The 27,758-nt window shown below is 48.2% G+C and overlaps 2 protein-coding genes across 4 annotated transcripts in view; one reads left to right on the forward strand and one right to left on the reverse strand.

Moving 5' to 3' along the window:
- The window catches only part of RAPGEF1 (Rap guanine nucleotide exchange factor 1), a 117,798-nt gene extending 104,845 nt beyond the window's left edge, over nt 1–12,953 (forward strand). For all 3 annotated transcript variants that reach the window (XM_067541916.1, XM_067541914.1, XM_067541915.1), the window contains 9 exons: nt 1,602–1,694; nt 2,727–2,912; nt 4,080–4,164; nt 4,383–4,477; nt 5,333–5,411; nt 5,571–5,672; nt 6,158–6,255; nt 7,828–7,956; nt 8,657–12,953. In XM_067541916.1, coding sequence (XP_067398017.1) covers nt 1,602–1,694; nt 2,727–2,912; nt 4,080–4,164; nt 4,383–4,477; nt 5,333–5,411; nt 5,571–5,672; nt 6,158–6,255; nt 7,828–7,956; nt 8,657–8,807 — 1,018 coding nt within the window. In that variant the 3' untranslated portion in view covers nt 8,808–12,953. The remainder of the gene's footprint in view (nt 1–1,601; nt 1,695–2,726; nt 2,913–4,079; nt 4,165–4,382; nt 4,478–5,332; nt 5,412–5,570; nt 5,673–6,157; nt 6,256–7,827; nt 7,957–8,656) is intronic.
- Nucleotides 12,954–16,564: 3,611 nt separating this feature from the next.
- On the reverse strand, nt 16,565–27,401 carry PRRT1B (proline rich transmembrane protein 1B). The gene is made up of 4 exons (XM_067541918.1): nt 27,173–27,401; nt 20,948–21,378; nt 20,160–20,300; nt 16,565–18,735 (listed from the first exon to the last, which is right to left on the reverse strand). The coding sequence occupies exons 1-4, from the start codon at nt 27,180–27,182 to the stop codon at nt 18,589–18,591; spliced, it is 729 nt and encodes a 242-aa protein (XP_067398019.1). The 5' UTR covers nt 27,183–27,401; the 3' UTR covers nt 16,565–18,588.
- Between the last annotated feature and the right edge of the window lie 357 nt (nt 27,402–27,758).

Below are 27,758 nucleotides of genomic sequence, written 5' to 3' on the forward strand. Positions count from 1 at the left end.
CATCAGATAACAAACTACATAGGACAAATCAAGACAAACATGGTTTTGGTCTTGAGCACAAGATTGAGAGCCAGGAATGCCAGGGTTCTAATCTCAGCTCTGATTAACTGCTTGGACTTAGACAAGTCCATCACCTCTCTGTGCCACAGCTTCTCCAACTGTAGAATGGGGATGGCATTTATCTGCCTTTTAGGGTATGTCTGGACAGCAGCTGGGAGATGTGATTCCCAGCATGGGTAAACACACACAAGCTAGTGCGCTCCATGTAGCAGTGTAACTGCGGTCATACAGGCAGGGGATCGGGCTAGCCACCTGAGTACAATCGTGCCTGACCCCTGGGTATTTAGGGTAGCTAGCCCAAGCCGCCTCCCATGGCACTGCATCCATGCTGCTGATTTTAATGGGCTAGCTTGAGCAGACCTAGCATGTTGATGTTGACCTGAGCTGTGAATCCCACCTCCCAGCTGCTTCTCAGAGGTACCCAGAGAGGAGGTGTGTGGATTGATGATTGTGCAGTTACGGGTGAGAGCGAAGAGTTGCTAAACTCTGTCAGTGTTTAGTCCTTCCCCCTGCCGCCAGGAATGCAGCGTGTAGAGAATGTCTTCTTCACAGGGGGGTTCTGAGTTGTGGTCTTGCTACCAGTATTGTGGCTGTGGCCCTTTACCTACTGGCAGCAGTGTCTGTAGTGATATACAGAGGTGGTTCCTTGTTGAATATTACATGTAGAATTCTGTGCCCCATAGCTCCCCCCATTGCCACTGGCATGAAGGTGCTGCACTTTAAAGATGCACAACGCAAATGCTTTGTGTGTTTTAGTCCTGCACATCAGGGCCTGGCATCATGCTGCCCAGAGTCGTGGCTCCTCGCTGCCATCTTCAGCAGAGATGATGATCCCGCTGTTCCTGCTGTGATTAATGGGCACTGGACACAGAAAACCTCTCGTTGTGCTGAGGTCGCCCGTGAAATGCTCACTTTTAGAAAGTGCTGGAAATTCAGAGCCTAAAACTGGATTCTAAGCTCCAGGCCTTTTGTTTTGTTTTAATTCATTTTAACTGGTTATTGTCTGCTCCGCTCTCCCCTACGCTCTCCCCTACGCTGTCTTCCGTCTGGTTGGGGAAGTCTTTTCAATTCATGCTGCCCCTCCATACCTTTCCCCACAGTAACCACTGCAGCCTCCATTCTTCCAGCTCCTCCACAACCCCCTAGGCACCCCAGACATCGGTCTGCTGAGGGAATGAGTGATTGGGTGGGGCCTTGAGCTGTGTGCTGTTACAAGAGAGACCAGATGCTGCAGCGAGACCTAGGAAAGTGACAGTAACTTGTTGGACTGGCAGTTGACTCAGTTGTCACCTTAGAGATGATGGTTTCAGGGTACAACACCTCCCCCCTCTGTTAATGCACCCCACTGAGTGCCATGAGCCCCTCCTTGCTATGTGCAGCCTGTACTGTCCAGTCCACTGCTTTTAGTGCTTCATGTCCCTCCTAAAATTGAGTGCTGGTCTCAGTCATGGCAGTAAGCAGTGCTACTGTAGGGACGCCTATTGGGCCAACCATCTGACACGCCTGGCTGGATTGAGTTAATTCTTTAACCTGTGGCCAACATATGAGAAGTTCTGTCACTTCTCAGACACGTTTAAGAAGAGAGTTAGCAAGAACACATTTTTCGTGCTGGTGAGAGTGGTGGACGAGCTGTGGTGAGCTTCTCTCCTGCTTTGTTTGGGGGCCTGGGTGGGAGGTAATAAAAATGGAGCTGTACTGTGGTGTAAACCACATCTGTTGGGGAGACCTGAAACTTCCTTCCCCAGATCAGTGAAACTGCTGCTGGGCTGGACACTTGGGGTCTTGTGGGCACTTGGGGCTGGGAAATGCAAGCTCTCAGGGTGCCCTCTCTGGGCACTTCAAAAATAAACAATCTGAAGGGAAATCTTGGAAAGAAAGGAGAAGCTGACCAGAAGAAGAACTGGAACAGCCTGGATTCAGTTAGACTTGTGGGAAAGTAATTGGTTTGGGTGCTGAGCTAACTCTCTTAGACTGGAGTCTGAGGCAGAACAAACACTAACTGCACTGATTTCTAGGGACATCCCTAGTGATGTGTCATTGCAGTTATCTCGGCTTTCTTAGTGTCTCATCTGGGACCTTGTTGTGCTTCCATGCAAGAGTCCCTGGTGTGAGGAATTTGATTCTTTAGGGAGACGGGGGAGAGATTACTGAGGTGACCCACAGTGTATTCAAGGGAGGAGTGCAGCATGAAATGCCATCGAGCAATCCCCAGTAGCCAGATGTAGTTGCTTCAGTCTCCCGAGAGAGGCTGGTTGTCATAGCAGCAGTTGCAACAGATGAGTGTGTAGATGAGAAGGCTTAGCCCCCTGTGCCAAGAGCTGTTGAGATAGCACTTCAAGAATAGCTGCACAGAACTGTGGGATTGGGGAGGCTTAGGGTACTGTATTGAGAGGCCTGGCCATTATAATTGCGGGGAGGTGAGGTCCTTTCTGGGCACAGGGCGTGAAGATCACCTTACTCAAGTGCCTGGAAGTCAGAGCTGCAAAATAAAATTTTTCACTGGTCAGTTCCATGGGGGAAGCTCGCCCTAATTTTAATTTTTTAATTGTGTCCTAATTTCTAGTGATAAAAGAGGCAAGTCCTTAATACAGGCTCTAGGTAAATGGGGACTGTCATCTTTAATGTCTTGTCTCTGACATGACCCCTGCGTTTTCCATCCATCTCAGCTTAGTGGAGTTGACAGAAGAGATTCTAAAGCTGTTGATGGACCTGGTGTTCCGGCTAGTCTGCAACGGGGAACTCAGTCTCGCTAGAGTGTTACGCAAAAATATTCTGGATAAAGTGGATCAGAAGAAAATGCTGAGATACGCCAACTCAATCAAACCTCTAGCGGCCCGAGGGGTCGCAGCCAGGTGAGGCAGCCCACACCTATTAAACCTTGGTTTTGTCTGGGGGACGTGCGTCTGCCTTTTACTGCATGCTGAGCAGGGCAGTGTCAGAGAGATTCCTATGTGCTCTGGTTTTGCCGGGGGATGCTTTTCCTGAAATGTCTTTGTTTATCTGTCCCTGCCTGACGCACAAATGCTTCTCTGTGAAGTCTTGCTCTGTAAGGCATGTGTTTGATACAGCAGCCTGAGTGACGCCTTTGTGCTGATGAGGCATACACGCAGTGGCTGTGCTCCCTAGGCAAAGCAGTTACCTCTGCAGAGCTTCTCATCTGCAGGAGCCCTGTGAATACTCTTGCAAGGCACTGACATACACTGGGACTTGAGCAAACGAAATGGATGGACGCATCCATCCCTTAGTTCTGCAGGGGAAGAGACCCAAGGGGAAGTCACTGGCAAACTCACGGAAGGAGGCGTGAGAAACAGGTTTTCAAAATCCTTGCAGCAAAGACTATGAGGCAAAACAGAGAAGTTGGCTGTGTCAGGCATCGGACACTCCACGCACCCATCCCAAGCCTGAATTAAACTCTGGCAAGCTTCTCAGGGCAGGGATCTGTCATTTTGATTTTGACCCCTATCATCTTGTGTAAATGATCTGCTGGAGAGCAGTACTTGCCACTTCTGGATCAGGAGAGGAGAAAGGGAGAATTTATTTAGCCCTCGCTATACAATTAGAGAGTCAGCGTGCAGAGCTCCCCCAACTGACATTTTTCTCAAGATCTTCATATAGGCAAGATAAAGAAAACTAGAGAGGAAATGGTCAAGCGGATGACATGGGGGCCTGCTGTTGAAATGGTGCTAGTGCCACAAGTGGTTTTGGCTTGGAGTGTTTTCTTTTCCTCTGCAAGCAAGGTCTTCTGTTTAAAAATCCTAGTCCCCATTCTCCTCTGGTTACATCTATTTGATGATGATGTGACTCCAATGGCCTCAGTGGAGTTGTGCTGCAGCACAGCTGATGTAAAGAGGTGAAGAACTGGGCCTCTAGCTCTCTCTCCAGCTGACTTTCATGAGCTAACATGGGAGCTCCTATTTTAATCACCTATTTCTCTTCCAAGTTTCAAATGTTAGAAAGGAAAGAAAGTAAGTAAGTCATGTTTTCATTAGCCTTTTCCTTTCCCTCCTTGTCTCTCACAGGCCAGGGACCTTGCATGATTTCCATAGTCATGAAATCGCTGAGCAGCTGACCCTCTTAGATGCCGAGCTCTTCTATAAGATAGAGGTACAGACACAAAATCAGGGCTGGGGTGGAGGGAGAGATTTTAACAAATACCTTCTGCAAGCTCTGATACTGTTCTCTAACAGCTCGTAGGCACACACCTGTTGTAGAAGAAAGCCGGGTTTGTGTCAGGAGAGGGCTGTAAATCATCAGGGTGTCGGGGAATCCAAAGACTGATGTTTTATTTTAACTCATGACTTATTCTTCTCCCCACCCTCTAGATCCCAGAAGTTTTGCTTTGGGCAAAAGAGCAAAATGAGGAGAAGAGTCCCAACCTGACGCAGTTCACTGAGCACTTTAATAACATGTCCTACTGGTAAGGAAATTTAGAGCAACAGCCCACTGTACAGAACTTAGCCTTGAACTGATGTCCCTGGAGCTCAGGAAAACTCTTCTTGAGCTGTGCTATCCTGTGGCTGCTTGTTTCAATGGTTTTGTCTTGTGGTGTATTGCTGGACAGCTTCACTTCCTCCTGGGACGAGACGCCCAGGGCATTCTGCAAAGAATACTAAACAACAGAAAAATGAAACCTTGTGGACTTCTGGAGACAGCTGCATCTCCAGGCTTTATCACAAATAACACGGAGACCCTTCAGACAAACCCCTGATACATCTGTGCACATGTGCATCTTCCCTGCATCAAACCAAAGTCTGTGCAAAAATGATGGAGCCATTTCAAATAAATAATCTGATAAAGGATGAAAACTGTAGTTGAAAACAGGCCTTTTGAGTGAATTGATCCGATAGTTGTTTATATGGCCTATGTAACAAACCAAAGGAGAATGCCCCTCCCTTTAAGTGAATGTAAATCCATTAAGATGTTAAGCACATCCATTTTGCATCCAGGAGTGATGGAATTCTGCTACACCAGTCCATTTCAACAGCAACAGGAGAAATGCCAGCCCAATAACATTTGCTATGGGAAATAACCTCTCTCTCTGCAGGAGAGCTTTCTTCTAGTTTGCATATCTTCAGACCCTGGTGTATTTGTGAATTAAAGTATTTGCTTAAGCTCTGTAGAGAAGAAATTGGACAGGAAAGCAAGAACTTTTCAGTCTAATTGATTGGTCCCTGTTAGATAGTAGCCACTCAAGTGAAGCAGCAGGGATTGCCAGATCAGAATCCAGCTCAAGGGTTTAATCTCTCTTCCTGTGTTTTGTCCATCTTCCCAGGGTCCGTTCGATAATTATGCTACAAGAGAAAGCGCAAGACAGAGAGAGGCTGCTCCTTAAATTTATAAAGATTATGAAGGTAACAGCTTGTTGCTTAGTGATTCACACACGCTGTTCGCTGCGCTTGTGTGTTGTGTCATATGGGAGTTGGAATGTGGGACGTTCCACTAGGCAGCACTGTTTGTTTCCAGAATGTCTTCCAGATCTCTAGAGCCACTGGTCTTCTCCCTCTTTACAGCACTTACGGAAGCTGAATAATTTTAACTCCTATCTGGCCATTCTTTCTGCACTGGATTCAGCACCCATCCGAAGGCTGGAGTGGCAGAAACAGACATCGGAGGTGAGGCAAAGCAGGATATTGAATGCTGTGGAGATTCCCATGTTTAATCAGGAAAGATAAATGTAGTTGTGAAGTGAAACACATCTGTGGGTTTTAATAAATCAAATACGTCCTGGCACTGAAGGATGTGAATAAACACTCTCCCATGATGGATGATATTGCAGTTCTGGAAACCTGTATTTCCCTTCGACAGCATGCATTCTTACAGCTGCAGACATGCCAGTAGCATCGGGCTGAGAGAACACCATCCATCTCTCTTTCTATGGAGGTCAAAGGTTTGCAAATGCTAACAGTGTGTGGACCTATGTATGCGTAGTCAAGGAGAGAGCCAGATTGTTTCAGTCGCTTAGAATGACTTGCCAGGAACTAGCTCCCTGGTCTGCTTTGGTTTTTGGGGAATGTGATTTCTTTAAGTCCATGCACCTTATTACAGAGATGGCTTGTTTGCACCATGAATTCCAGGTGTGTGTTTTATGTCTCACTAGGGCCTGGCAGAGTACTGCATGCTCATCGACAGCTCCTCGTCCTTCCGGGCCTACCGAGCCGCGCTGGCAGAGGTGGAGCCTCCCTGTATACCTTACCTGTGAGTAGCTGCCCTTTTGGGGGGGTCATTGGTTTTTCTTTTCTCGTTGGGGTGTCTCTTCACACAGATCCCCTGCAGCTTGTTACAACCCAACATGAAGCGTGCGGGGTCCGAGCCCCTTATTGCAAGCCTCCCCCGACGTAAGGTTTGTGTGCTCTAAAATTTGAGGAGGATGCTTCGAATTCCTAGGCATCCAGTAACTGCTTTGAAGCCACGCTGCCGAGAGCCAGAGGGATTATGTAGTAGTTCCTTATGACATCCCCTGCTTAGCAGTCCCACAGCTTCTCCAATACGCGTCACTTTGTACCTGGGCCCCTCAGGCTCTGGCTTTCGGTTGGGACTGAGACGGTGCAGGGCCAATACTTTGTTGGAAATGGCTAGGATGCCTGGTCCTGGCTAGGATGCCTGGTCCTGGTACTGTATTCCCATTGACCCCATCCCACTGCGCACTCCCAGTATAGCATGACTTTGGATTTCTCTAGCCACTGTCATCTGAAGATCCCAAAGCACTTTACATATATTAAATGACAAAAATCTCACATCTTCCTGTTCTTACAACAAATGGGGTAAATGAGGCGTAAAGGCAAATCAGTGGTGGCAAGTGGAAATCAAGAACTATGAACCTTCAGAACAGACCACTAGACTAGACTTCCTTTCAGGATTGTGTGCGGAAAAAGAGGACTTTCTCCATGAGATGTTAGAAGTTAGTGCATTTCCTACCCCATGAGGCTGAACTGATTCAGATCTGTCCATGTGCCAGGCTTGGCGCTGCATACTGGAAGTGTTGGTAAATGAGGAGCCCTCTTTGTAAACCTGTGTCGTCTTGGTCTTTTTTCAAAGGAAGGATTAAAGTTCTTGCCTTTCACTGCAGAGATCCTGTCCTCTGGATGCCAGATTCACCCTAGGTTTAAATGGCTTTATAACCAGCATAAGCCCAGCCTGCGCCAGGCCCCCAGTGATGGAAAGCTTGTTGGAGAAGAAAGTGCAGAGGCACAAAGTAGCCCATCTGCTAAGGACCATTGGAGAATGGGACAGCCTTGAAAGGAACAGAGCAGGACAGGCAGGGAAATCATGGAAACCATGCTGATTCAGTGCCTTCCCCTGGGCAGCTCTAGCCAGCAGAGCACCCACCGAAATGGAAAGTTGTCATTCTTTGCAGAAAACTTGAGGGAGTCCGAAACCGCCACTCCTTGTCCTCTCTTGCTGAGGTGATGCCAGCCAATGCTACTTTTGCCAACTTTATGTAGTCTGCTCCCGACTTTCAGATGTAATGAAGTAAATAATTTTTCTCTGGTGCAGAAACTGGTCGCTCTTATCCCTGGTTTAAGCATTAATGCTTAGTCTGTGGGGTCCCAGCTCTACACATATGATGACAGGAGCTTTGAGCATATGCACCTTTGAAAGGATTGACTCCCTCTGATTTCAAATGCAGGAACTAACCATGGCAGCAATACTGAGCTGTTGGGTTGATTTTTACTTGCCTTTCAGCTGGCTCTGCAGTGTTTGTGAGTAACCTGGAGCTCTGTGCTTGTCTTCTCTCCTACCTGCCTGCTCCACCTTTCTCTCTTCCAGAGGCCTGATTCTGCAGGACCTGACCTTCGTTCACCTGGGAAACCCAGATTACATTGACGGCAAAGTGAACTTTTCCAAACGCTGGCAACAGTTTAACATCCTGGACAGCATGAGACGCTTCCAACAAATGTAAGTGCAGCCAGTAGCCTGGCCTACAGCCGTGAGCAGGGACTCAGAGCTGCCTTTGCGGTGTTGTTCTAACACCACTTTGGGGCCAAGTCTGGGGGATGCAAACAGTGCTTTGCTGCTGTAACGAAGAGGAAGCCTGGCTTGGAGAATGGAAGTGTTATAAAGTCGGGGGTTTATACGACACAGACTTTGAGAATCCTAGAGATGATAGAAGAGCTGTTAGGTTGCTTTTAGTCTCTCACTCTTTTGAGTTCAGATATGACCGCTGCAGGGTGTTTGCCTAGTACATTATCCAGCTTTGTTTTAAATATCCCATGCAGGGAGCTTTCCATCTCTTCTCTTGTCTGGTGTGATTTATTCCTTTTAGCCATCCTCTTTATGGCAGCTGACTTCATTGTTCTCTAGATATTTGCAGTTTTTCCTCTTAACGCTATGCTTTATTAATGATTGCAGTTATATTTGGTGGATAGCAATTGCCAGGATTGTTGTTCTTTCCCTTTTTAAAGATCAGTAGCACGTTTGCCTCTCCCCCACCAATACACTGGTGTCTTCAAACAGATGGTCCAGTTGTACAGATTCCCAGAACTGGAGCTGTGAATGTATTTCAGACCATATAGTCTGGGGCTGCCCTAATTTAAGAGGTGGTTCTCAGGGTAAACTAGCTGCCATGTTAATTGTAGCATTCTCTCTGGTTTTATAGACATTACGACATCAAAAGAAATGACGATATAGTCTCATTCTTCAATGACTTCAGCGACCATCTGGCTGAGGAGGCCTTGTGGGAACTGTCTCTCAAAATCAAACCTCGAAACATAACGAGGCGAAAAACAGACAGGGAAGAGAAAACCTAGGAGGAGGGGGATAAGAGCGAGGAGAATCGCTCTGCAGATGCACAGAGGGCAGCTATAAGACTGGAGTAAATACTTGTACCTGTTACTGGATGTTGCACCCTTCCTGCCCAGTTGGCAGCAGTCGCTACCTTCCTGGGTCTGTGAATATTGGATTCTGTCAGCAGAAGAACTGTGAATGCGTGTCCCATCAGATGGCAGCAGCCAAGGAGAGAGATCAGCCAATGCTCATTCCATTCTCCTTCCTCCACCTCCCATCTCTCCTTGCCATGAACCAGCTTTAAACCTGGGAAGAGAGCGCAGTGGAAGGAGGATCCCTTGGTGGCGTGTTACTGGTTTGCCAATTGATGTTTTACATGTATTCTGAAATACTCTTGCTTTTGTCTTCAAGCACCAGGGGGCAGCAGCCATAGCTCCTAGCCATGGGCTGCTTCTCGGTGGATTGCTGGGCGCCTGTGCAGCAGACAAGTGTGAACGCCCTGGATTGTGCTCTGTTACCTTCTTGTCTCCCATGCCATGTGGTCTTCAATCGCTTTTTCCCCAGGGAAGATGGGGTGGCAAGCAAGAGGGGAGAGCCTTGCTTTCTCTCTGCCAGAGGAGCTCTATTTTGGAAGTGTTTACATGTGGTTACAGGGTTATTAAATCTCATTGCCCCAGATCTTTCTAACCTTAATGGGAGGAAGGCAACCACCAAGATATGGAAGAGGCACTGAAAACATGGGCAGGGACCGCTGTCTCCAGTCATCGCATCCCCCCACCCCCCCAAATCTCATTATTTAAAAAGCTGGTAACTCTCCCAACTCTGGGGAGATTGCCTAGCCAAGGTACTGTGGCTCAAAGGTCCTGTGAGCCCATGTCCCATAATGATGGTACTAGCTACTGCGCAGTAAATTCTGTAGTATACAAGACTCTGTTTGTAAATACTAGTATATAGAGTCCATGGGGGGCGGGGATTGGTGCATGTCAGAATGTCAGCGGGTTTAAAGGAAAAAAAAGTGCAAAACAATGTGTATAAATCCACGACAAGTGAAAATGTCTTTCCGAGTCCTGGGATAAAGGAGGCTTGGGACAGCTGTGTCTGAAGCAGAGTACAGAGGGTGCATCTGGAGCCAGGAGGAATATTTCCAGAATTTCAAATGCTAAGGTGGAAAGGAAAGGGCATCTGTTCAGTGCAGAGACTGGGCATCCCCTCTCCCTCACCCACCTCCTTGGGTTGCCAGAACTGCCCCTCCCCTGACCCTTGGTGCTGCATTTTGTGATCTTAGCGTTGGAAAAGCCAGAAGGCAGTTTTGAAGCTGGCAAAGCTCTGACCCCAGTATAGGCAAGCCAAGATTCAGTGGGGCACCGGCAGCCTGGCATGTCATGCACCATGTTAACCCTGATCTGGTCCGTGTGCCTTATTCAGTTTCTCTACCCCTTTCCCCCATGATCATGCCTTCAGAGGAGCAGTCCTTTCCACCAGCGCAGCTAGGACAGGCCGATTCACACCTGCAACCTTTCTCTCCTTCATCAGCTGTTTACATTGTTGGTCATGTTTTCAGGAATATGTTGTAGATTTTAATCAGCATTGCCAGGCCTATTTTGGAAGTATGTTGTGTAGCTTGCCTGACGGCAAATCATTGTATTTTACAGAGAACTGTCTAACAAAACCCCTGCAGCTTGTAGGGAGTATACGTGGGAGTTTCTCTCAGCAGCGCCCGTAACTTCTTTATCAAGAGCCGTTCAGTGTTTGCTAAGCCTGCCTTCGTGCTGAGTGAATCAGAGTTACAAAGCCCTTCCTTCTACACACTGATTGCAGAGTCTTTCTTGATCCCTTTTGTGAAATGGCAGCTTTGACTGACAACCTGTGTGACATAAGCTGGAGTGACAACCCATATTACTTGGTTTATAGGATTATTTAAAGCTATACATCCTTTTTTTTAAAGGATGCTCTAAGAAGATGATAGAGGGCTTGTTTCCAGTCAAACCTTTGCACCTGTTTAACTGAAGGTGTGTTTCTAAACCAGTTTGTGTAGACACTTTTATTTCAGTTTGAGTGGCTCATGTCAATTTAGCTTACGTAAATTCTTTATTGAGCTAAGCTAACCTGAAACAAGAGTTTCTACACAGGCTATTGCACCAGTTTAACTAAATCAGTTTTTAAACCAGTTTAAGTTAAACAGGTATAACTTTCTCAGGTAGACGAGCCCCCAGTCTCCCAGACACAGGATTAATTTTCTGTGCAGATGCAGCATTCTTACCTGTTTCTGACATACCTCTTACTGTCTTTGCCATGTTACAGGCCAAACCATTAAGAATAAAATGGCTAGTTGGAGAGAATGCATGAAATTATTATTTTGTCAGTGCAGCTGTGTTTCATATAAAGGCAATATAGTGGGGACTAAGAGGTCAACAGACTATTCCTGGCTGGATCCATGCAGCCCCTAGAAGAGGTAGCACTGACCAGCCCCAGAGGAGAAACCTTGTCAATACTGAAGACCCTGAATCTGAAGGAGAGAACAATGTAACAAGCTTCTTAAACCAGATTTGTTGTGTATGTAGCTAATCTGTGTGTTTGATTGAGCTGGCTACTTTGCACGGTAAAGTCTTTGCAGTCTGTGAAGCAGCAAATGCAACCCCCCTCTTGTGCAGAATCTGCTGTTGCTTGGTTCTGAACATGTCACTTTATAATTGAAGGCGTGTGTTGTAGCATAGGTGATTTATAGCAGTATTGGGTGTGGTGGTGGTGCTAAAATTGTCCTTTCATTTCAACGGGTTCCACCTTGGTACCTTGTGTGTGCCCCTCTCTGGGTTAAAGTCGAAGGCTGCTTGGCACTGCCAGCTGTGGCTGAGGAGGGGTGATGGGCAATGAAAGGCCTCAGCAGGCAGGTGCACCGCAGTGGAAAAGCACCTTGTCCTAAAAGCTGCTCCAGATGCTCACATCTTTTCTGGCTTTTCCGTGTAGCTGTTTTAAGTCTCTGTCTTGCAACTAAATTGCAGATGAGACCCCTCTGAAATGAGCACAGAGGGGGACAAGACTGCGCGTCCACGCAAAGCCAGCTCCTAAGGCAAGCCACACCCTTTCATTGCACACCAGTCACTGGTGTCTGCTGGCTGCCACATCGCTAATATAAGATCATTGCTTGTGTGCTGGATGTGCAAATAACCACCTTGCAGGGAGCAATTGATTGACAGCTACGGCTGTGACCTGAAGCCTGTCAGCACAGTGTCCAAAGCCAAGACAGCTCTGCAGAAGAAGAAGCTGGCACTGGACAACAGGATCGATCACTCGATAATTGCCCTGTTCTGTTCATTCCATCTGAAGCGTCTGCCACCGGCCACTGTCGGAAGACAGGAGACTGGGCTAGATGGACCGTTGGTCTGACCCAGGATGGCCGTTCTTATAGTTCTTTGGAGACATCCCTGGGCGATGCCCAGAGCACTGGCTTTCCTCTCAATTGTAGGTTTGTGCTTGCAGTTTTGATGAGTGGTGGGCTGCCTTGGGCACACCTGGGGTGACCTGCTTTATGGACAGGCACTGGAGCAGCAGAGTAAGCAGAGCTGGAGGGGAGGGATGCTAGAACATTCTCATCACACGTACAAACGAGCTTCAGCAACATTATCCCATGTCTTGGTTCCCTGTCAGTGGCAGGCCTAGCAATTCCAAGAGTGTGAAGGGTTCTTGCCTCTGCTCGAATGATCAGAAACCAGACACGTGAGCTGTCAGCCAGACTGCGAATGTAATGGCCAGTCATGCCTCTCTCAGGCAGAGTTCTTAGGCCATTTCCCCTCTGGAAGGAGTGGGGGATTTTAAAGCGTTGACTGCAGATTCAGAAAGAGGCCAAATAAGGGATGATGCCAGTTTGTAGCGGCTGGATCTGGCATTGTGGAGGGAGAGTAGAAGTGGAGGGAAGTCCTGCCTTACCCAAACTCTGCTGAGTCACCTGCCAGCCGTGCTGACCCGGAGCATCTCCTGCCATCCCAGAATGTTACGTTGTATTATATATTTACTACTAAGTCAAGCCTCATAGTGACATTTTCCTGCCTACATTTCAAACCTGTAACTTTTGTATTAAAGAAAAATAAATACCGATAAAGAACCCAGCCTAACGATCATGTTTACAGTGCATGCAGCAGTCTGCGGATTAAAGTGACAATCGAATCCACTTCTCCAGTTGGTGTGGCCTCCTATTTTCTGTGGTTTTCCTCTGTCTGGGTCTCATTCTTCAGCTGGCCTTTCGTTTTCTTGTGGTAATGCGCATACACATCTCCGAGCCAGAACATTGATCTTTCCCCCACCTTCTCCAGCACAAGCCTATTCATTGGCACAGAATGAAGGGTGCTTTCCAAGGGAACAATCACTCTATCACCCTCCATGAGGTGCCACTCACCCTCTGAACTTTCATATTCACACAGCCAATAAGAGGAGGGAATCCATGATATAAAATCTCTGAAGAAGGATGTGTGCATGTTGGAGTGTTTCTGTGAAAGTGGCACTGTGACATTCCATGCAAGCCTATAAATAATTGTTCCTGAGGCATGGATTGCTGAAAATGTGGTGCTCCTGATCTATTTCAGTCCTGGATAAGTTTCAAAATTCCACTGGAAATAATCTGCATCTGCCAGATTGGAGTGTATGATGCTCAGACACTGACCGAGTCGCATACCAAAAGGAATGCTAAAGTCAGATGGTCTTACAGGGCGTGGCACATGGTATGCCACATCAGAGCTGGCTGGAAAAAACACTCCCTCTGGTAGTCAGGAGCTGCAGTTTTCGGGGGAGGGAGGGGGAGAGAGACCCTGCACAAATAAATTCTCCATCTGCACCATAGCAAACTGTGTGTGTGTTCATTTTACCCTCACTGTAAGGCAAAGAAAGGATGGCCTAGTGTTTGAAGCACTCCTGGACTCTATTTCCAGTTACATTGCTAATTCGTTGTGACCTTCTGCAAGTCATTTCACCTAGCTGTATCTCATTGCCCTGGTCTGCACCACCAGGGGGGTGTAAGGCTTAATTCATGAATCATTTGGAGATCCCATGACAGAAAGTGACACAGGCGTGCCAAGTATTATCCATCCTAATGCTCCGAGTCACAGCACATTTCTGTACATGCCTCATTTTTCTGTTTAGAAGTGGTGTTTTTCAGACAGGTAATAATTTTTGCTTCTCAGATTTCTTAGCCCATTATGTTTCATGCCCAAATGTCTGTGTAATTGCGCTTCTGAGCAGTTGCCATGTTCCACTGCAGAAGTGGCCACATTTCAGTGGTGGGCAAAGGGGGTCTCTGTCTTATCCCTTAACTGACTCACAGAAATGTCGAGAGCGCAAGTTGTAGGGGCTCAGTTCTTTACTCAGGCTGTGTGGGGTCTGGAGGATGATTATGGCAGTGTGGGAGCTTCATTTAGCTCTTAGCATGATGTGTGTGGTTTTTTTATTTCATTGTAATAATCTAGAGGCCCCCAGAGCTTGGGTGAGACAATAAATGTAACTTCATTAAATAAGGGCTGCCAAAAATGCATGGGGGCAGCCTCAGCCCTGTGTCAGATAATAGTCATGCACGTTTCCCACTTGCATTAAAGTCAAGGAAATAACCTCCTTCCAAACCAGTCTCTGAAATGTGTTTCTTTAAACTCTCTGGGAGAGGAGAGAGACACACACACCTAAGGGGGCTGCTGTTTCCATGGTGATTAATTAGCTTTGCTCTCCCACCTTCCTACACACTGGTGGTTTAAATGAGGGGCCGAGCCAGAGAGGCCATGTGGTTTATTCCTGCTGGCAAAGGGAAGCCATTGGGAATGGTTCAGGGGGTAGTTCTGCTGCATGCGGACTGGGGCCTGGTGGACTGCAGATTCTGAGTAATGAAGAGGACGGTAGATGGGACGTTCCTGTTCTGTTCCTGTGTAAAGCCCAGGCCACAGGGCCATGGGATGATGACTTGGGAAGCCACCTATGTAGCTGTGCAGGGCCTGGGACTGGAAGATTCCTAGCAGTGGCTTGGCAAGTTTTGCCTTCTGGACAGGTCAGTGGTGTTATGGTTATCTCGATTTACAGGGAGATGTTTGTTGGAGTGATGCAGACAGTCCTGCTTTACCTGCATTAAGCTCTTTGGAGAAATGGCAGAAAAGATGTTTGTGACTTGCCTCTGAACACTTTCTGCCCCTGTTTCTCTGCAAGTATTTTGTAACTGCTCTGAAAAACAAGCTGGAGCTGTCTCCTAGTTTTTGAAAAAACTGCCCTCTGCTGGCCAGAAACCTGCATTTCAATTGCAAACCACTGAGTTTTGCAGTGGACCCACCCTGGCCAGCGTGGCTAGGTCACTATTACACTAACCAGCAATGTCATTTACTTGTCTAGTTTAAAGACTCTTCTCTGTGTTCTAAGGAAGGTGTCTTGCTGTGATCGTTGTGACTTGCAGGCATAGAGACCCCCTTGCGCACGCATCAAAATTCAAGTGTGTGTCTTCCTGACGTGAGCGTGTTGTTTCAGCAGACAGGCTGCAGGGGCGCTCAGAGGTGGGCGTACCAGTGCTGTGTGGAGGCCTGCACTCTAGTGTGTCTGAGATAACAAAAGTCCAACTCAGCCTGCAACATGAAATGGCTTGTGAAAGTTAAGAGGGGTTTAGTCCAAACACAGAGATCTGCTGAGACCACTGAGGACTGTGTTAAGACGTGTCTGTTAAACAAAGGACAATGGAATCAGAAATTAATTAACCAAAAATTGGTGTTGGAAATCAGGCTTCGTTGGTGAACAAACTGAGGGGATGGGCGATTCTGCCTGTCGCTTTCTTTTTGCGGCCCTTACAGAGACTCAGAGGGGCATGTCACAACAACGGTTGCAGACAGGCAGATTGAAAGGAAAGAGCTGCCACCCTGGGATTCACCATGACACTGCTGGGCCTTCATTGTCCTGATCCCAAGATGTCCTGATCAGACCAGGCCAGAGAGAGTGACCCAGGTGATGTCCCCACTCCACTGGCTTTGGCTAAATCCTGAGCAGCACCTGGCATATGAGACTTGGGTTCCTGCTGTCACCCCTCCCTCGTGTCTTTTTCCTTACACACACACACACACACACCCTTATTTCTTCTGTGTCCTGTTTCTCTCTCTACTTCTGTCTGACTAGTATCTGGCTTAGCTGGCCAAAACAACTCTGCCCTTTGCAAAACTGCCATGAGCCTGCGATCAGAAACAGCAGCTAAAAGAAATGCCTCAAACAACTGAACAAATGTGTCTGATTTTGAGTGGGGCTAAGACGACCAAGTGCTGCTCCCATTTTTCTCCAGCAGCCAGCTTACAAGTGGAAGTCAGCTTCAGAGACCCAAGCCGCATGTTCTTTCTCTGCTGTTCTTTTCTGTCCCCTTTTGTGCGTTTGCCTTACTTTGTATCAAAGCAAGGAGTTGATTGGACTTTAAAAACAACTGCTCCAGCCCATCTTGGCTATTTCTCTTTTCCCCAAAAAAGACAGCTGTTACTATCTTTAATACCCTCTAATAGACCATCAGACAGGGTTGTCCTTAGGAAAACTCTTCCCAAAGGAAGAGTTTGAAAGGAAAGGGATTAAGGCATACAGAAAGCCTTACTGAATACTTCACATTTCAAAGGCTTTAACTCTTTTTAATTCTTACGCTGTCTCTTTATGGAAAGAGTAATATTGTACAGTGGCAGGTCATATTAACACCTTTGACTCTCTGGATCCACTTATTCCATCACAATTCCCATCCGTCACTCTGTGCTTCTAGGCCAGTGCAAATGTAGCAGCTGAAATCCTGAAACTACACCATTTGGGATGGGGCCGTATGGCAGGTCTTGTCATTCTGCTGGGAAGGAGGAGCTTTCTCTGGAAGTTTGCAGAAGGGTTAATGCCTATAAACTCAAATGAGTGACTGATGCTGTTTCTTTTCCTTGTGCTCAGTCGTGGTCACCAAACCGGACAGCCCAACATCCGTTCCTCTGCTTCCTTCCAGTCTCCTGACGTCTGTGATGACCCAGTGGCAAATCACAGGGAGGCACGTGTGGGACAGACCTCTCCCAATCCATCTGCCTCTGCATGTTCTCAGTACATGCAGACACTGCAGTAAACAGCCAGGCAACCCTAGGGGAGGGAGACAACTTGGCTCCTGCATTAGGAAGCTGAGCATATGGTCCTTGGTGTAACCTTTAGAATAACAAACAGGCTTTTTCCCTTAAGGCTGTCAGAGCAACAGGCGTAGCTGGGTCTGAATTTAGGCCATGGTTTACTGCCAGCTCTTTATCCTGCACCTGCACTCAGCCCTACCTATGCCCATGGAGCCATCGGCCCTCCTACAAGTCACATGTTTTTAAATGTTTATATTTTTCATGTGAACGCAGCACGGGGATTGACAGCTCTGGGGACTGGCAGTATATCCCCAGCATTGGCAGTACCCCCACCCATGTGCCCCACCTCAGCCTAGAGGACCCCCTTCTTAGGATGAAGAGCATAGGAATTGCCAGGCTGGATCAGACCCGAGGTCCATCTAGTCAGGATCTTGTCTCTGACAGTGGCCAGAACCAGCTGCTTCAGGACAAGATGCAAGAAACCCCGTAGTGAACAATTCTGGAATAACCTGTCCATAAGAGAGTGGTTGGTTTTAAAACGGGTCAGCGGGGGGGGTCTGTCTACTATGTGGGTGTGGTCACATATGGAAACATGAGATTTCGACAAACCCAATTTTTTTATTGAAATCCAGAAGCAGCAATGGGGATATATGTGCATGTTTCTCAAATGAATGACCTGTTTTGTTTTTTTGTCGGTCTTTTAAATGTGTTTTCGTATTGAGCTTTCTGGGGCCACAGTCCCCAGAGCAGGTTAAATTGCTCCTATGAAATCCTGAACTAACACAGCCTTTGCTTTACTTGCTGGCCGTTTCTACATCTGTTTTGAACGTAGATTCTGGATGTGAAAAGCTTGCAATATTCAGGACATCCAGAAGGTGTATTTCCTTTTATTCAAGTCCTGTGAATTGGAGTTGTACCTCCAGACTGTGTGTGCCTAAAACAGAGTCACAAAATGTGTAGCTATCAGGGAATATATTCTAGCCCAGAGATGTTACCGCTGATCCTGCAGACAGATGGGTCGTTTTCTCCACTGATTGACGTGATTCTACCTTTTCTAGATAGATCCTTGTTCAGCACAAGACACAAAGGAATTCCAGCTAAACTGGGATCCCCGAGCAGAGGGGAGAAGGTTCTGGTGCTGGCAGCTTCTTTGGCTTCAGCCTGCCAATGTTGCTAGTTGTCTTCCCACCAAGATGCTGTTCAGGGAATGGAGGCCACAAGCTTTGAACGAGGCATTGGATATTGGTAAATCATGGCGATGGCCTGGGACAGGCTGCGTTTTGTGGAGCTGGCATTCAGCTTTTGGATTGCCACCAAGTCACTGAAGCAACACAGCGGTCAGCTCGGTGGAGCTTGCTCACTTCCCCTGCAATCCCTGGGGGCTGGATGAGGGGGATGATTTGTTTCCATGCTGGCTTTGATGTTTCCCTCTTGGGGCAGCATCTACGGTGGTACGAGTGGTGCTGCTGGTTTGGCTGGGCTTGGCAGTCACCGCACTGGAGGAAGAGAATGAAAGACCAATCCCAGGCTGGACAAGCATACACCTGTGCTGCACGGTGTCTGCTGGCAGGAAGCATGGCAGCTTAGAGACCCTCTGGTTTCCATTCCACGTTGCTGTACCATGGCACTTCTCTTAGCCCGGGACTAGATGCTTGCACTGCCCCGGGCACCGCAGAGGGTCGTGGTGAGCTGTTAAGGTGATGTAGGCTGCTGTCCGTGGGGCGCTCTGTCACAGGTAAAGGACCACCACGACATAGACGACCCAGCTGAAGCACACAAACACTCCAAAGAGCAGGCTGAAGAGAACCAGCGATCGGGCTTTTTTGGATGCAAGCTTGGCTTGGATCAAGTCTCCTCTGTTCAAGGCTGCTCGTGTCTAGGATGGGGGGAGAGAATATGGACAATGAGAAGAGAGCTGCAGTTCCTTCTGCTGCTTCAAGGACAGTTCTGAGGCCCTCCAGCAGAGGGCCCTGTTTCCCTGTAAAGAGCTTTGAGCATATCTGATAAAAAACCAAAGGCACTAATTGCTTAGTTACTTCATGTGACTAATGGAGAGGAGAAAAGATGAATTTTCAGACCATCTAAGGCAGTGGTTCTCAGCCTTTCCAGACTACAGCACCCCTTTCAGGAGTCTGGTGTGTCTTGCGTACCCCAAGTTTCACCTCACTTAAAAACTTGCTTACAAAATCAGACCAAAAATACAAAAGTGTCACAGCACATATTCCTGAAAAATGGCTGACTTTCTCATTTTTACCATGTAATTATAAAATAAATCAACTGGAATTATAAACATTGTACTTGCATTTCAGTGCATAGTATATAGAGCAGTGTAACCAGTCATTGCCGGTATGAAATGTTAGTTTGTACTGACTTCGCTAGTGTTTTTATGCAGTCTGTTGCAAAACTAGGCAAATGTCTAGATAAGTTGACATACCCCCGGAAAGATCTACGTACCCCCTGGTTGAGAACCACTGATTAAGGCTTTGACTATGGATCCATACAGAAAACAAGCAAGCACTGTCTGCACCTTTCCCAAGAAAAAAGCCCCTTTGTTGATAAGAAAGAGCACTGGTCATCTATCCAGAAAGTGCAGCAAGATGCACCAGCCTGTCTTTCAACCAGCAGCCTATTCACCCTGTCAGCCAGAGTCAGATACAGAGGAGTACATTGTCTGGTCATAATGACCCGCGTACAGGTATGTATGAACTAAGCAGCAATAGGACGACCAGGGCTCTATTTCATGTAGGGCTCTATTTCATAGAGCACAATCGGCATGTGGAATTCTCTGCACCATGAGGTACGGGCAGAATCCACGTTGCTGGAATTCAAGGAGGAAATAGACAATTACTTGGAGCTCCCAGTATAAATGGGAATTGGAAGATTTAACCATGGAGATGGGTGGTCACATGCACCATGTTGAACTTATCACCAGATCTGGAGAGGAAAGAAAATTCTCCTTCCTTCCTTCTCACATCCCAAGCAAGTGTTGACGGGCCTTGTGAGGTACAGCCTTCCTTTGTGGCATTAGGCAGAGATTTCTTAGGATCATGTGAGTGTATCCTTACAGCTGACAATCGATGTCCCTTGTATAAAATGGGCTTGGGGGAAGACTCCAGCTGTAATGAGCATGTAACTGGTGCCTAGTAACTGGAGTGCACCTGTCAATGCTGCCTCTTGTTCAGGGTAACCATCCACATCCCTAAAACGGTGAATAAACTCTATTAAGCACAGGACCCCTCCATTCCTCCTCCAACCAAGTTCAGAGGGCCCAGGCCACAGGAAGGAAAGAGCACATCCTACCTCATGGGAGTAGACGAGAGCAATCACCCCCGTCAATAAGCAGCAGAAGATCGTCACCAGCACCGACTCCACCATGTAATCTTTGGGTGGGCGTCTCCTGTCTGCCACTCTTGGAAGCCCACTGGCAGGAAGCCCATTGTACTGCAACACAGAGCAAAGGGGTCTGGTAATTCTTGGACAGCTGTGACATGGAGAGAGGGATTCCCCTTTACTGTGGAGTTGCTGGAGTTGCAGATGGGAAAGCGCCCATCTCGGTCAACCCACCCCCTCTGAGGGATTGCTCCTTATGCTATTTATTTCTGTCAACCAGTGCAGTGTCCACTCTAGATTTCCAGGTCTCATGCCTTGGGGTTTCCACCATTTCCTTTGGGTGACAATTCTGCGCTATCAGGAAGCTTTTCCTTTTCTAGGACTTCTGGGAATTCTCAAGAGACTGTGCAATGTACAGACCAGTCTGTTTACATACACTTGCCATCTGCTGGCTTCCTCTTCTCACCCTGCTACTGGAGGCTGAACTGGGACTAGCCTATGAGTTGCTGAGTCTATGCAGTCGCTTTGCACTGCATCTGCTCAAGACTGCCCTAAAGAGAAGGTAGAGGATCCACAAAGACCACATGTTGGTGGAAGATTGGCCCCAGGTGGGAAGCTCATGCAGGGAATGCAACAGCTTAGGTAACTAATCTGTAGTGTAGTTGCATGCTGGTAACCAGAGAATGAGAATGAGGGACATGCAGGAGGGGGACACATTACCCTCAGCAGAAATTAGATGTGCTAGGGTGATTACGTACAATAGTGTATGGGAAGGATCCAGGAGGTAAAATCTGCTGCGAAGGTCCTGGCTGGTACATGATGGGCACTTGTCCCGAGATGGCCTGGAAAGGTGGGTACATCAAGTGAGCAGTCTTTGGGTCTGGAGGAGAATAGGGTGGGGGATCCCCAACAAAGCCTGAGTTGGTGACTCCCGCGGTGCACTTGGGTTCTTGCCCGTCATGTGCAGGGAGGTTGGGCTCGACTGCGGTTCGTGAGAGTCCAGGAGAGGATGTACGTCCAGTGCAACCCTGCTGCTCCAGCCCTATAATCTCTCCTCCACTGTGGTCTGGAGTGGTGCCCCCGGCTGGTCCCGCCGCTCCATCCATGCTGGCATTGCCTCCCGCCGGGGGCTCGCAGTTCCTCGGTCCCTCCGTTGAGGTGCAGGAGGAGTCACCTTCCATCTCTGGCCCTTTGAAGAAATGCAGCAAAGGTAAAAGTGAGTGAGAAGCACGTGATCATAGTGAAGATTCTTCATTCCCAAGTGCTCAGACACTGTGGAAATGCCTCGCCGCAGACAAACTCATGTGACTCCCATGAATAACGGCTGCACGGGGAACAGGGCAGCCAAAGCAGTTCATCCTCATGTCACATTGTGCCCCCCTGGGAGGCATCACACAGATAGACTCAACCAAATCAGAACCAACCTTGAAACTGACCCAGACTGTTAGTTTGCAACAGGACAAAGTGCAGCCAGCTCTTTTCCCTATTAGCTTTATTCTTTTCCTGTGCCACAAGCAGCTATGCTGAGATATTGTGATATTGATATTGAGATATTGTGGGGTGCTAGGAGACCAGCAGAAGCCAGCACCAGAAACGTCATGACATGTTCTCCAGATGTTTCCAGCTCAATCCCGTTGACCTGGGAGGGGGGCTTAGTCGAATCTCAGAACCTCTAGAGACCCGGCTGGGCACAGTGACATCTGCTTTCACCCCGGTACTCCTGAACTAGCCCAAAGCATTAGAATTGCCAAGTCGACATGATGTGTGTTTGAGTCTCACAGGCCAAGTGACCAGCTAAGCCAGAGGTGGCAGTTTCAATGCTGTAAATCTCTATGTACTTTAGTCTAGAACGGATTGACAAGAACAGAAAAATTTCTCTTTAATTGCCCCTCATTCACTCCTTGGACTGAGCATCAGCTGCTGATTGTTTCCAAGGGCTCGGCTGATGCAGAGATTGATTTCTTAACAGATCTGTTATTTAATCACTGCTTGGTGGCCTTTACTGCCTTTTCCCTCTGCCCTGGTTTTTTGTTGTAGGGTTGCTAGTGGCTGGCTGGCTCTTCATACTGAGGGTTGTTTGCTTTTTAATAGGAAATAAACCCAGGCTCTTCTTGGAGAGGGGAGAAGAAGGGAGTTGATGGGAAAAAAAGTTCTGTGCCTCTTGGGACTGTTATTTATAAGGGAATATAGCATGTTGATATGTGAAATTAAAAGCGCAGCTGAAACTATGATGGGGTTAGTTACATGTGACTTGGCCTGGAAACTTGCATGACTTCAGCATACATGGAGACAACATGTTCTGGTGGTTTGTAATATTACTGGGGGGAAAAATCCAATTAACATATTGTACCAAAAAATCCAATGTGTTCATAGCATCCTGGACAAATCCATCAACTGCCATCATTCATGTTGTGCACCAAATCGCAGCTCATGGTGATTTTTCAAGCTGGCAGAGACACCGTGGCGCTATGGAGATGTGCATGGAATGGCCTTCTCTGAGTAATGCAACGTCTAGATTTCGAAGGTCTCTTCCTACATACAAAGAGAGCAACCCTTTGGCTCTGAGTGAGTGGCTGCTGCTTGTTGCACAAGATTCACACCCTGTGCTCTCTCCTGGAGAGTTTGCATTTGTATCTGTTGTTTTTCTTTAAATTGATATAAATGAATTGCTAACACTTACCATATATAAGCACTTTTATAAGTTGAATGCACTGCACAGTTAACTAATTCCATAATTCCCCTATGCTGTGGATGGATAAGTATTCTTTTTCCTCATTTTATAGGTGGGGAAGCTGCTACAGCAAGACCAGGTAACTTTTCCAAGGCCACATGGTGAGTCAGTCTAGTCACATGTCGATTAAGATCACCACAATTTGGGGCTGGCTGATTAGAAGCAATAATTCTCCCTTCCATCGTTCTAGCAGAAGGGTGTCTGGAAAATTAACACCCCACCCATGTAAGTAAACACCTGAAAAAGGAAGTGACTTGACAGAGCAAAAGCCTTCTCCCTAGCTGCTCTGCCGTGCAATAGCCCTGTGGTTCAAGGTACAGTGAGTTGAGCTATTGAAATGTCACTGTGGGGCCCAGCTGCCGTAGTTTCTGAGGGTATAGCTGGGCGTGCTGTTGAAGGGACCTGGGAATCTGGATTTCTGGATTCTATTCCCTGTTCTGTCCTTGATGTGGCTTGGTGGGTTTCTAGTGCACCAGGCTTTGTGGCTTTGGTCCCTCACTACAAGAATTAAGTTTGAGTATTGCTGTGGGCAGGCTGAGTCTCAGCTGAGTGGGGTTATATTCCACGGACCTTCCAGGGTTGTGGGAAGGGATCTAGAGGGGGAAGAAAACTTGCTGACTGGTATGTCACTGCTGCTATTAGGGGGAGGTCTGTGCTAACAGCACCTCTGGCATTGTGTTCTAAAACCCATCCTGTGTGACACTGGGCAAGCTGCACCCTCTCTGGGCCTTGGTTTCTCCATCCTTAAAATGGAGGGAATGATCTCTTACTTGGGCAGGGATCTAGGGAGGTGACTGGTTGGTGATGCACTTTGAGATCTCTGGAAGAAGGGTGTTTTATGTGTGCAAAATGCCATTGCTGTCTGAATAATCCCCTGTAGGGAATTCTCCATCAGCTGTAGGCCCCTAGAAACAGCTCTTGGGTAGCTGGGATTCCAGACAACTCAACAAGAATTAAACCAAACCGAGGCAGGCATGTATCCTAAGGCTGCTGCCTGCCTCGCTAGTGGTCGCCCGCACAGTATAGCAGCCTCATTACATAGACTGACTGCAGAACGTAAATCTCAGCCACAGCAGAAGGGCCCAGCTTCCATTCTTAGCAGCACACACAGCTGTTAGAGCCTGTCTAGCTGGGACCTGGCAAGGAGAATGAGAGGCCCAGCACCCCTCCAAAGTGGGCCACCTCCCCACTGTGAAATCGTAGTCAAGCCTTGGCTCAGGTTCCAGGCTTGAGTGTTGGCTGCTAGTTGGTGCTGAGAGTGAGTCTGCTGAGATTCTGCTACGGCTGCCTTTCAGCAGAACCACCCACTTTGGGTCAAAACTGAAATGACTCTTCCTGCTCCAGGGTCCTGAGAGTGCAGAGAAACGACTCTGTAAGAAACTCTGCATTGAACCTAGACCTGCCCTCCGTTGCATGCAGGAACTTTTTTAGTCTTTGCCCAATTTCTGTGGCCTGGTCAGGCAGGATAAACCCTCGTCCCAGCTGACTGGAGCGCCCCACGTATGCTGGGCTCTCCATCAGGGATGTCCTGCTGTGTATCTGCCATAACATAAACCACAGCCTTCCTGCGGTTCAGCCACTATAAACACCACGTGCTGGGCCGATAAAGGAAAATAAATAAATGAGTTGGGGTGGGCAAGGGTTTGGACTGACGGGGGAGGCGTGGCGGAGCAGAGAAGAGCAGGCCCCGTGGAGTAGCTGTTCCTAGGCCAAAGTGTAGGCATTCACTTGACTTGGTGTCAATGTTAACCAGAGGTAAGAAATCATCCATTGCTGCTCCTGAAGGGGGAAGTGTCCCAAGGCTGGATGATAAATTCTGCAGAGTGACAGGACAGATGCCTGAGCACTTCAGAGCAGGGAGCCCCCCTGCACTGCCCACCGGGCCATCCCGCTGTAACTTCTACCTTTTAATTCCTTTGTTAAGAGCAAAACTACCCCCGGGCTTTTGACTTTCCCTTCTGGAGAAGAACAACTGCCACCAAATCCAAGTAACGTGCAGCCCGTCGCTAGTGCTTTATATTGCTAGGGCCGTGTGTGACTATTCCCCTCCTCCAGATCTCTGTGAGCTAAGGCACCAATGACTCTGCTTTGTACATGCGGAAACAGAAGCCAGGAGGCTACGTGGCTTGCCCAAGGTCACATGCTGAGTCAGTGTCAAAATTAGGACTGGCCCTCAGGAGTCAGACTAGGAATTGAAAACAAACGTAGCCAGAATGGGAGACGGTGACGCGCGTGCACATGCCTGCCAGCCACGCACGCCGCTCAAGAGCGTTTCTCTGTAACTAGAACTGCGTGAATAACTGGGGGGGGGGGGTTAGTTCACTAGCGGTACTGCAAAATCAGAGAAAAAATCATTTTGGGTCAACCCAAAAGTGAAATTTTCCAGTTCCGCAAATCAATCAATCAAATAAGCTCATTTGGGATTGAGCCCAATGTTTTCTTTTAGCTCCTCTCCCTCCTCCCCCATTTTTAATTTTAGAAAATGGTAATGTTGAAAAGATGTTTCCAGTTGAAAAGTCAAAACGTTTTGTTTCAAAAATGATCAAATCAAATGTTTTAATTTTTCAGATTTTTTGTTATCAGCTAAAATAATTTGCCAACCTCAACACAAACGTGTAAAGTGTTTCAGCTGGCCTGGAGCGGCTCTCCCTCCTCCCCTTCCACCCCGGGGGGGGGGCGGGGGCGGGGGTGAAACATTATATTTGAAAAATTTTCCTGCCCCTGCAGGTGCCCTCTGGTCTTTGAGTGAGCTCCATGGGACCCCCTTAACGAGAGCCAGCCCTGTAGCATCCTTTCCCTGCCGCTAGGCCTCCAACACCCAGCTGCACCAAGGAAGGAATCAGGTGCTTTTGTGCTGACTTCTCCATTCAGGCCTTGTGTGGGAAGCATGATGCTCTGGCAGCAAGACATGGCACATGAGTTGCTCCAAGCACAGAACAGCTGTGTGCAGGGCAATCCTTGGATGGTGCCGCAGGGGGAGATAATCCTTATCCTGCACACACCTTACAGCAGTGTGACTGCTGCAGAGGCTGCGCTAGGGTCCATGGCAGCACGGTGATCCTGGCGTTGGGGGGTCACCCTGCCTGCCCCTCGGCAATTGGCATTAATATTCAGCACGAGCAGCTACATCGCTGGTGGCTCGGGGATCTCACAGGATGGGTTCATGTGTTCCCTCTTCAAATCCAATGAAATTCAGGGTTCCCCAGGAGAGCAGCTGGAACCTAGCTGTCTTGATTGAGCTTTGCTCTGAGGTTGACACATTTGTTCAAACTTGGAACGCAAAGCAAAACTCAGGGACGGGAACCCCACATAGCTCCCGACCAGCTAGACCTTTGCCTGACTCCCACTCAGCTGACCAGCGTGCTTCATCAGTGCACCTGCTCACATGTGCCCCCATGACCTTTCGCTACTTCGTGAGACTCCATACAGGAGAGTGAGGGGGGGGGGGGAAGCCTGTCTGAGTTGCTCTCTCTATCTCAATTCTTGGGGCAAAGTCTCCTCCTGGAAATAAAGCATTGGATTTTGGGTGCAGTTCCTGAAGGAGGGGATTGCCTGCATGCTGTTTGTGACCACCGCTGTCCCAGGACTGGTGAATGTAGCGTAAATACCCAGGTTCTGTGTCACTGGTTTCCTCCCATTAGGAAACTGACTGGCACGTCCCTGAAATCTGCTGCAGCTCAACAGTGAGAGAATTCACTCCCCCTCTTTGGTGACTGGGAGTTCCCAGACACATGGAAACTCTCCCAAACACACACTGACCGACACCTTCCACCCCCACCCACAAATATTGTGCCTCACTTTGTGGATCAGAAAAGAGTTCTGGCAGCTGGTGCCAGTCCTAATGTGCTAATATCCAGAGGGGGTTTCTCTTTACATGTACAGTAAGAGGGAACGTGCTCTGAGCCCCATCTCGGAACCTGGAATTCCTGAGTTTTAATCCTGGTTCTGATGCTGACTTGCTCTGTGACCTTGAGTCAGTCCCAAGCTCCTTCGGTGTCTCGGTTTCCCCAGCTGTGGCAGGGAGTTAATGGTATTTACTTGTCTCAGAGGGGACGGCGATGCTTATATAACTCTTGGTAAACACCATGTTTGGCTGCTACAAACTGCACGGACCTCAGGGGTCCCCCTCCACCAGAAGCGGTTGAACTGGCCCTTCTGGAGCTGAGCGCTCACCTTAGAGCCAACCCAGTGTACCATGAGCGATGTCCAGGCATTGCTTTCTCCACCCAAAGGAAAGGAAAGTGCATGTTACCTGAATCCATGGACGTGCCTCTCTCTTCTCAGTCAGTTTCACTCCAGACCATGCTGGTGAGCGGCCCAAAGCAGAACAAAGCCCTTTTCGGTGGGATCAGCTGTTCTTAGGAGAGTCTGTTGAGCTATATATGTTCCTGGGCCGAGAGAGACTCCTCTTCCTGCATTTCCCTGGGGAGCGACTGTCCCGTGAACTAAGCCGTGTGCCTCCTTTCCTGCTCGGATTCAATTTCCTGGGGCCAAGCTGAGCTTTATTAATAATTGACGAGCTTGTTTGCAGATGGCTGTGTACACAAGCGCAGCGCAGCTCCCGTGCCATGGTGTTCCCAGCCAGGCCAGGCTGTACCAGTATCTCCCTGCTCCTGGGGGCGGGGTGGAGCCGGGGGATGAAGGCCAGATGCAGAGAGACCAGCCTTCCCTATCTACCCTGGCAGAGTGAGCGTAAGCCCGTCAGAGCCTGTTCCAGATAAGGGGCTACAATAGAGGGGGAGGGACACCCCCAAACAGACCAGGAAGCCCTTTGAACTGTAAATACCCGTCAGAGCCAAATCATACTAAACTGTGACTGGGAGCCAGGACGTGTTTTC

This window comes from Emydura macquarii, unplaced genomic scaffold (genome assembly GCF_026122565.2).
Source record: "Emydura macquarii macquarii isolate MOO-44397 ecotype Brisbane River unplaced genomic scaffold, CSIRO-AGI_Emac_v2 contig_691, whole genome shotgun sequence".
Classification (NCBI taxonomy): domain Eukaryota; kingdom Metazoa; phylum Chordata; order Testudines; family Chelidae; genus Emydura; species Emydura macquarii.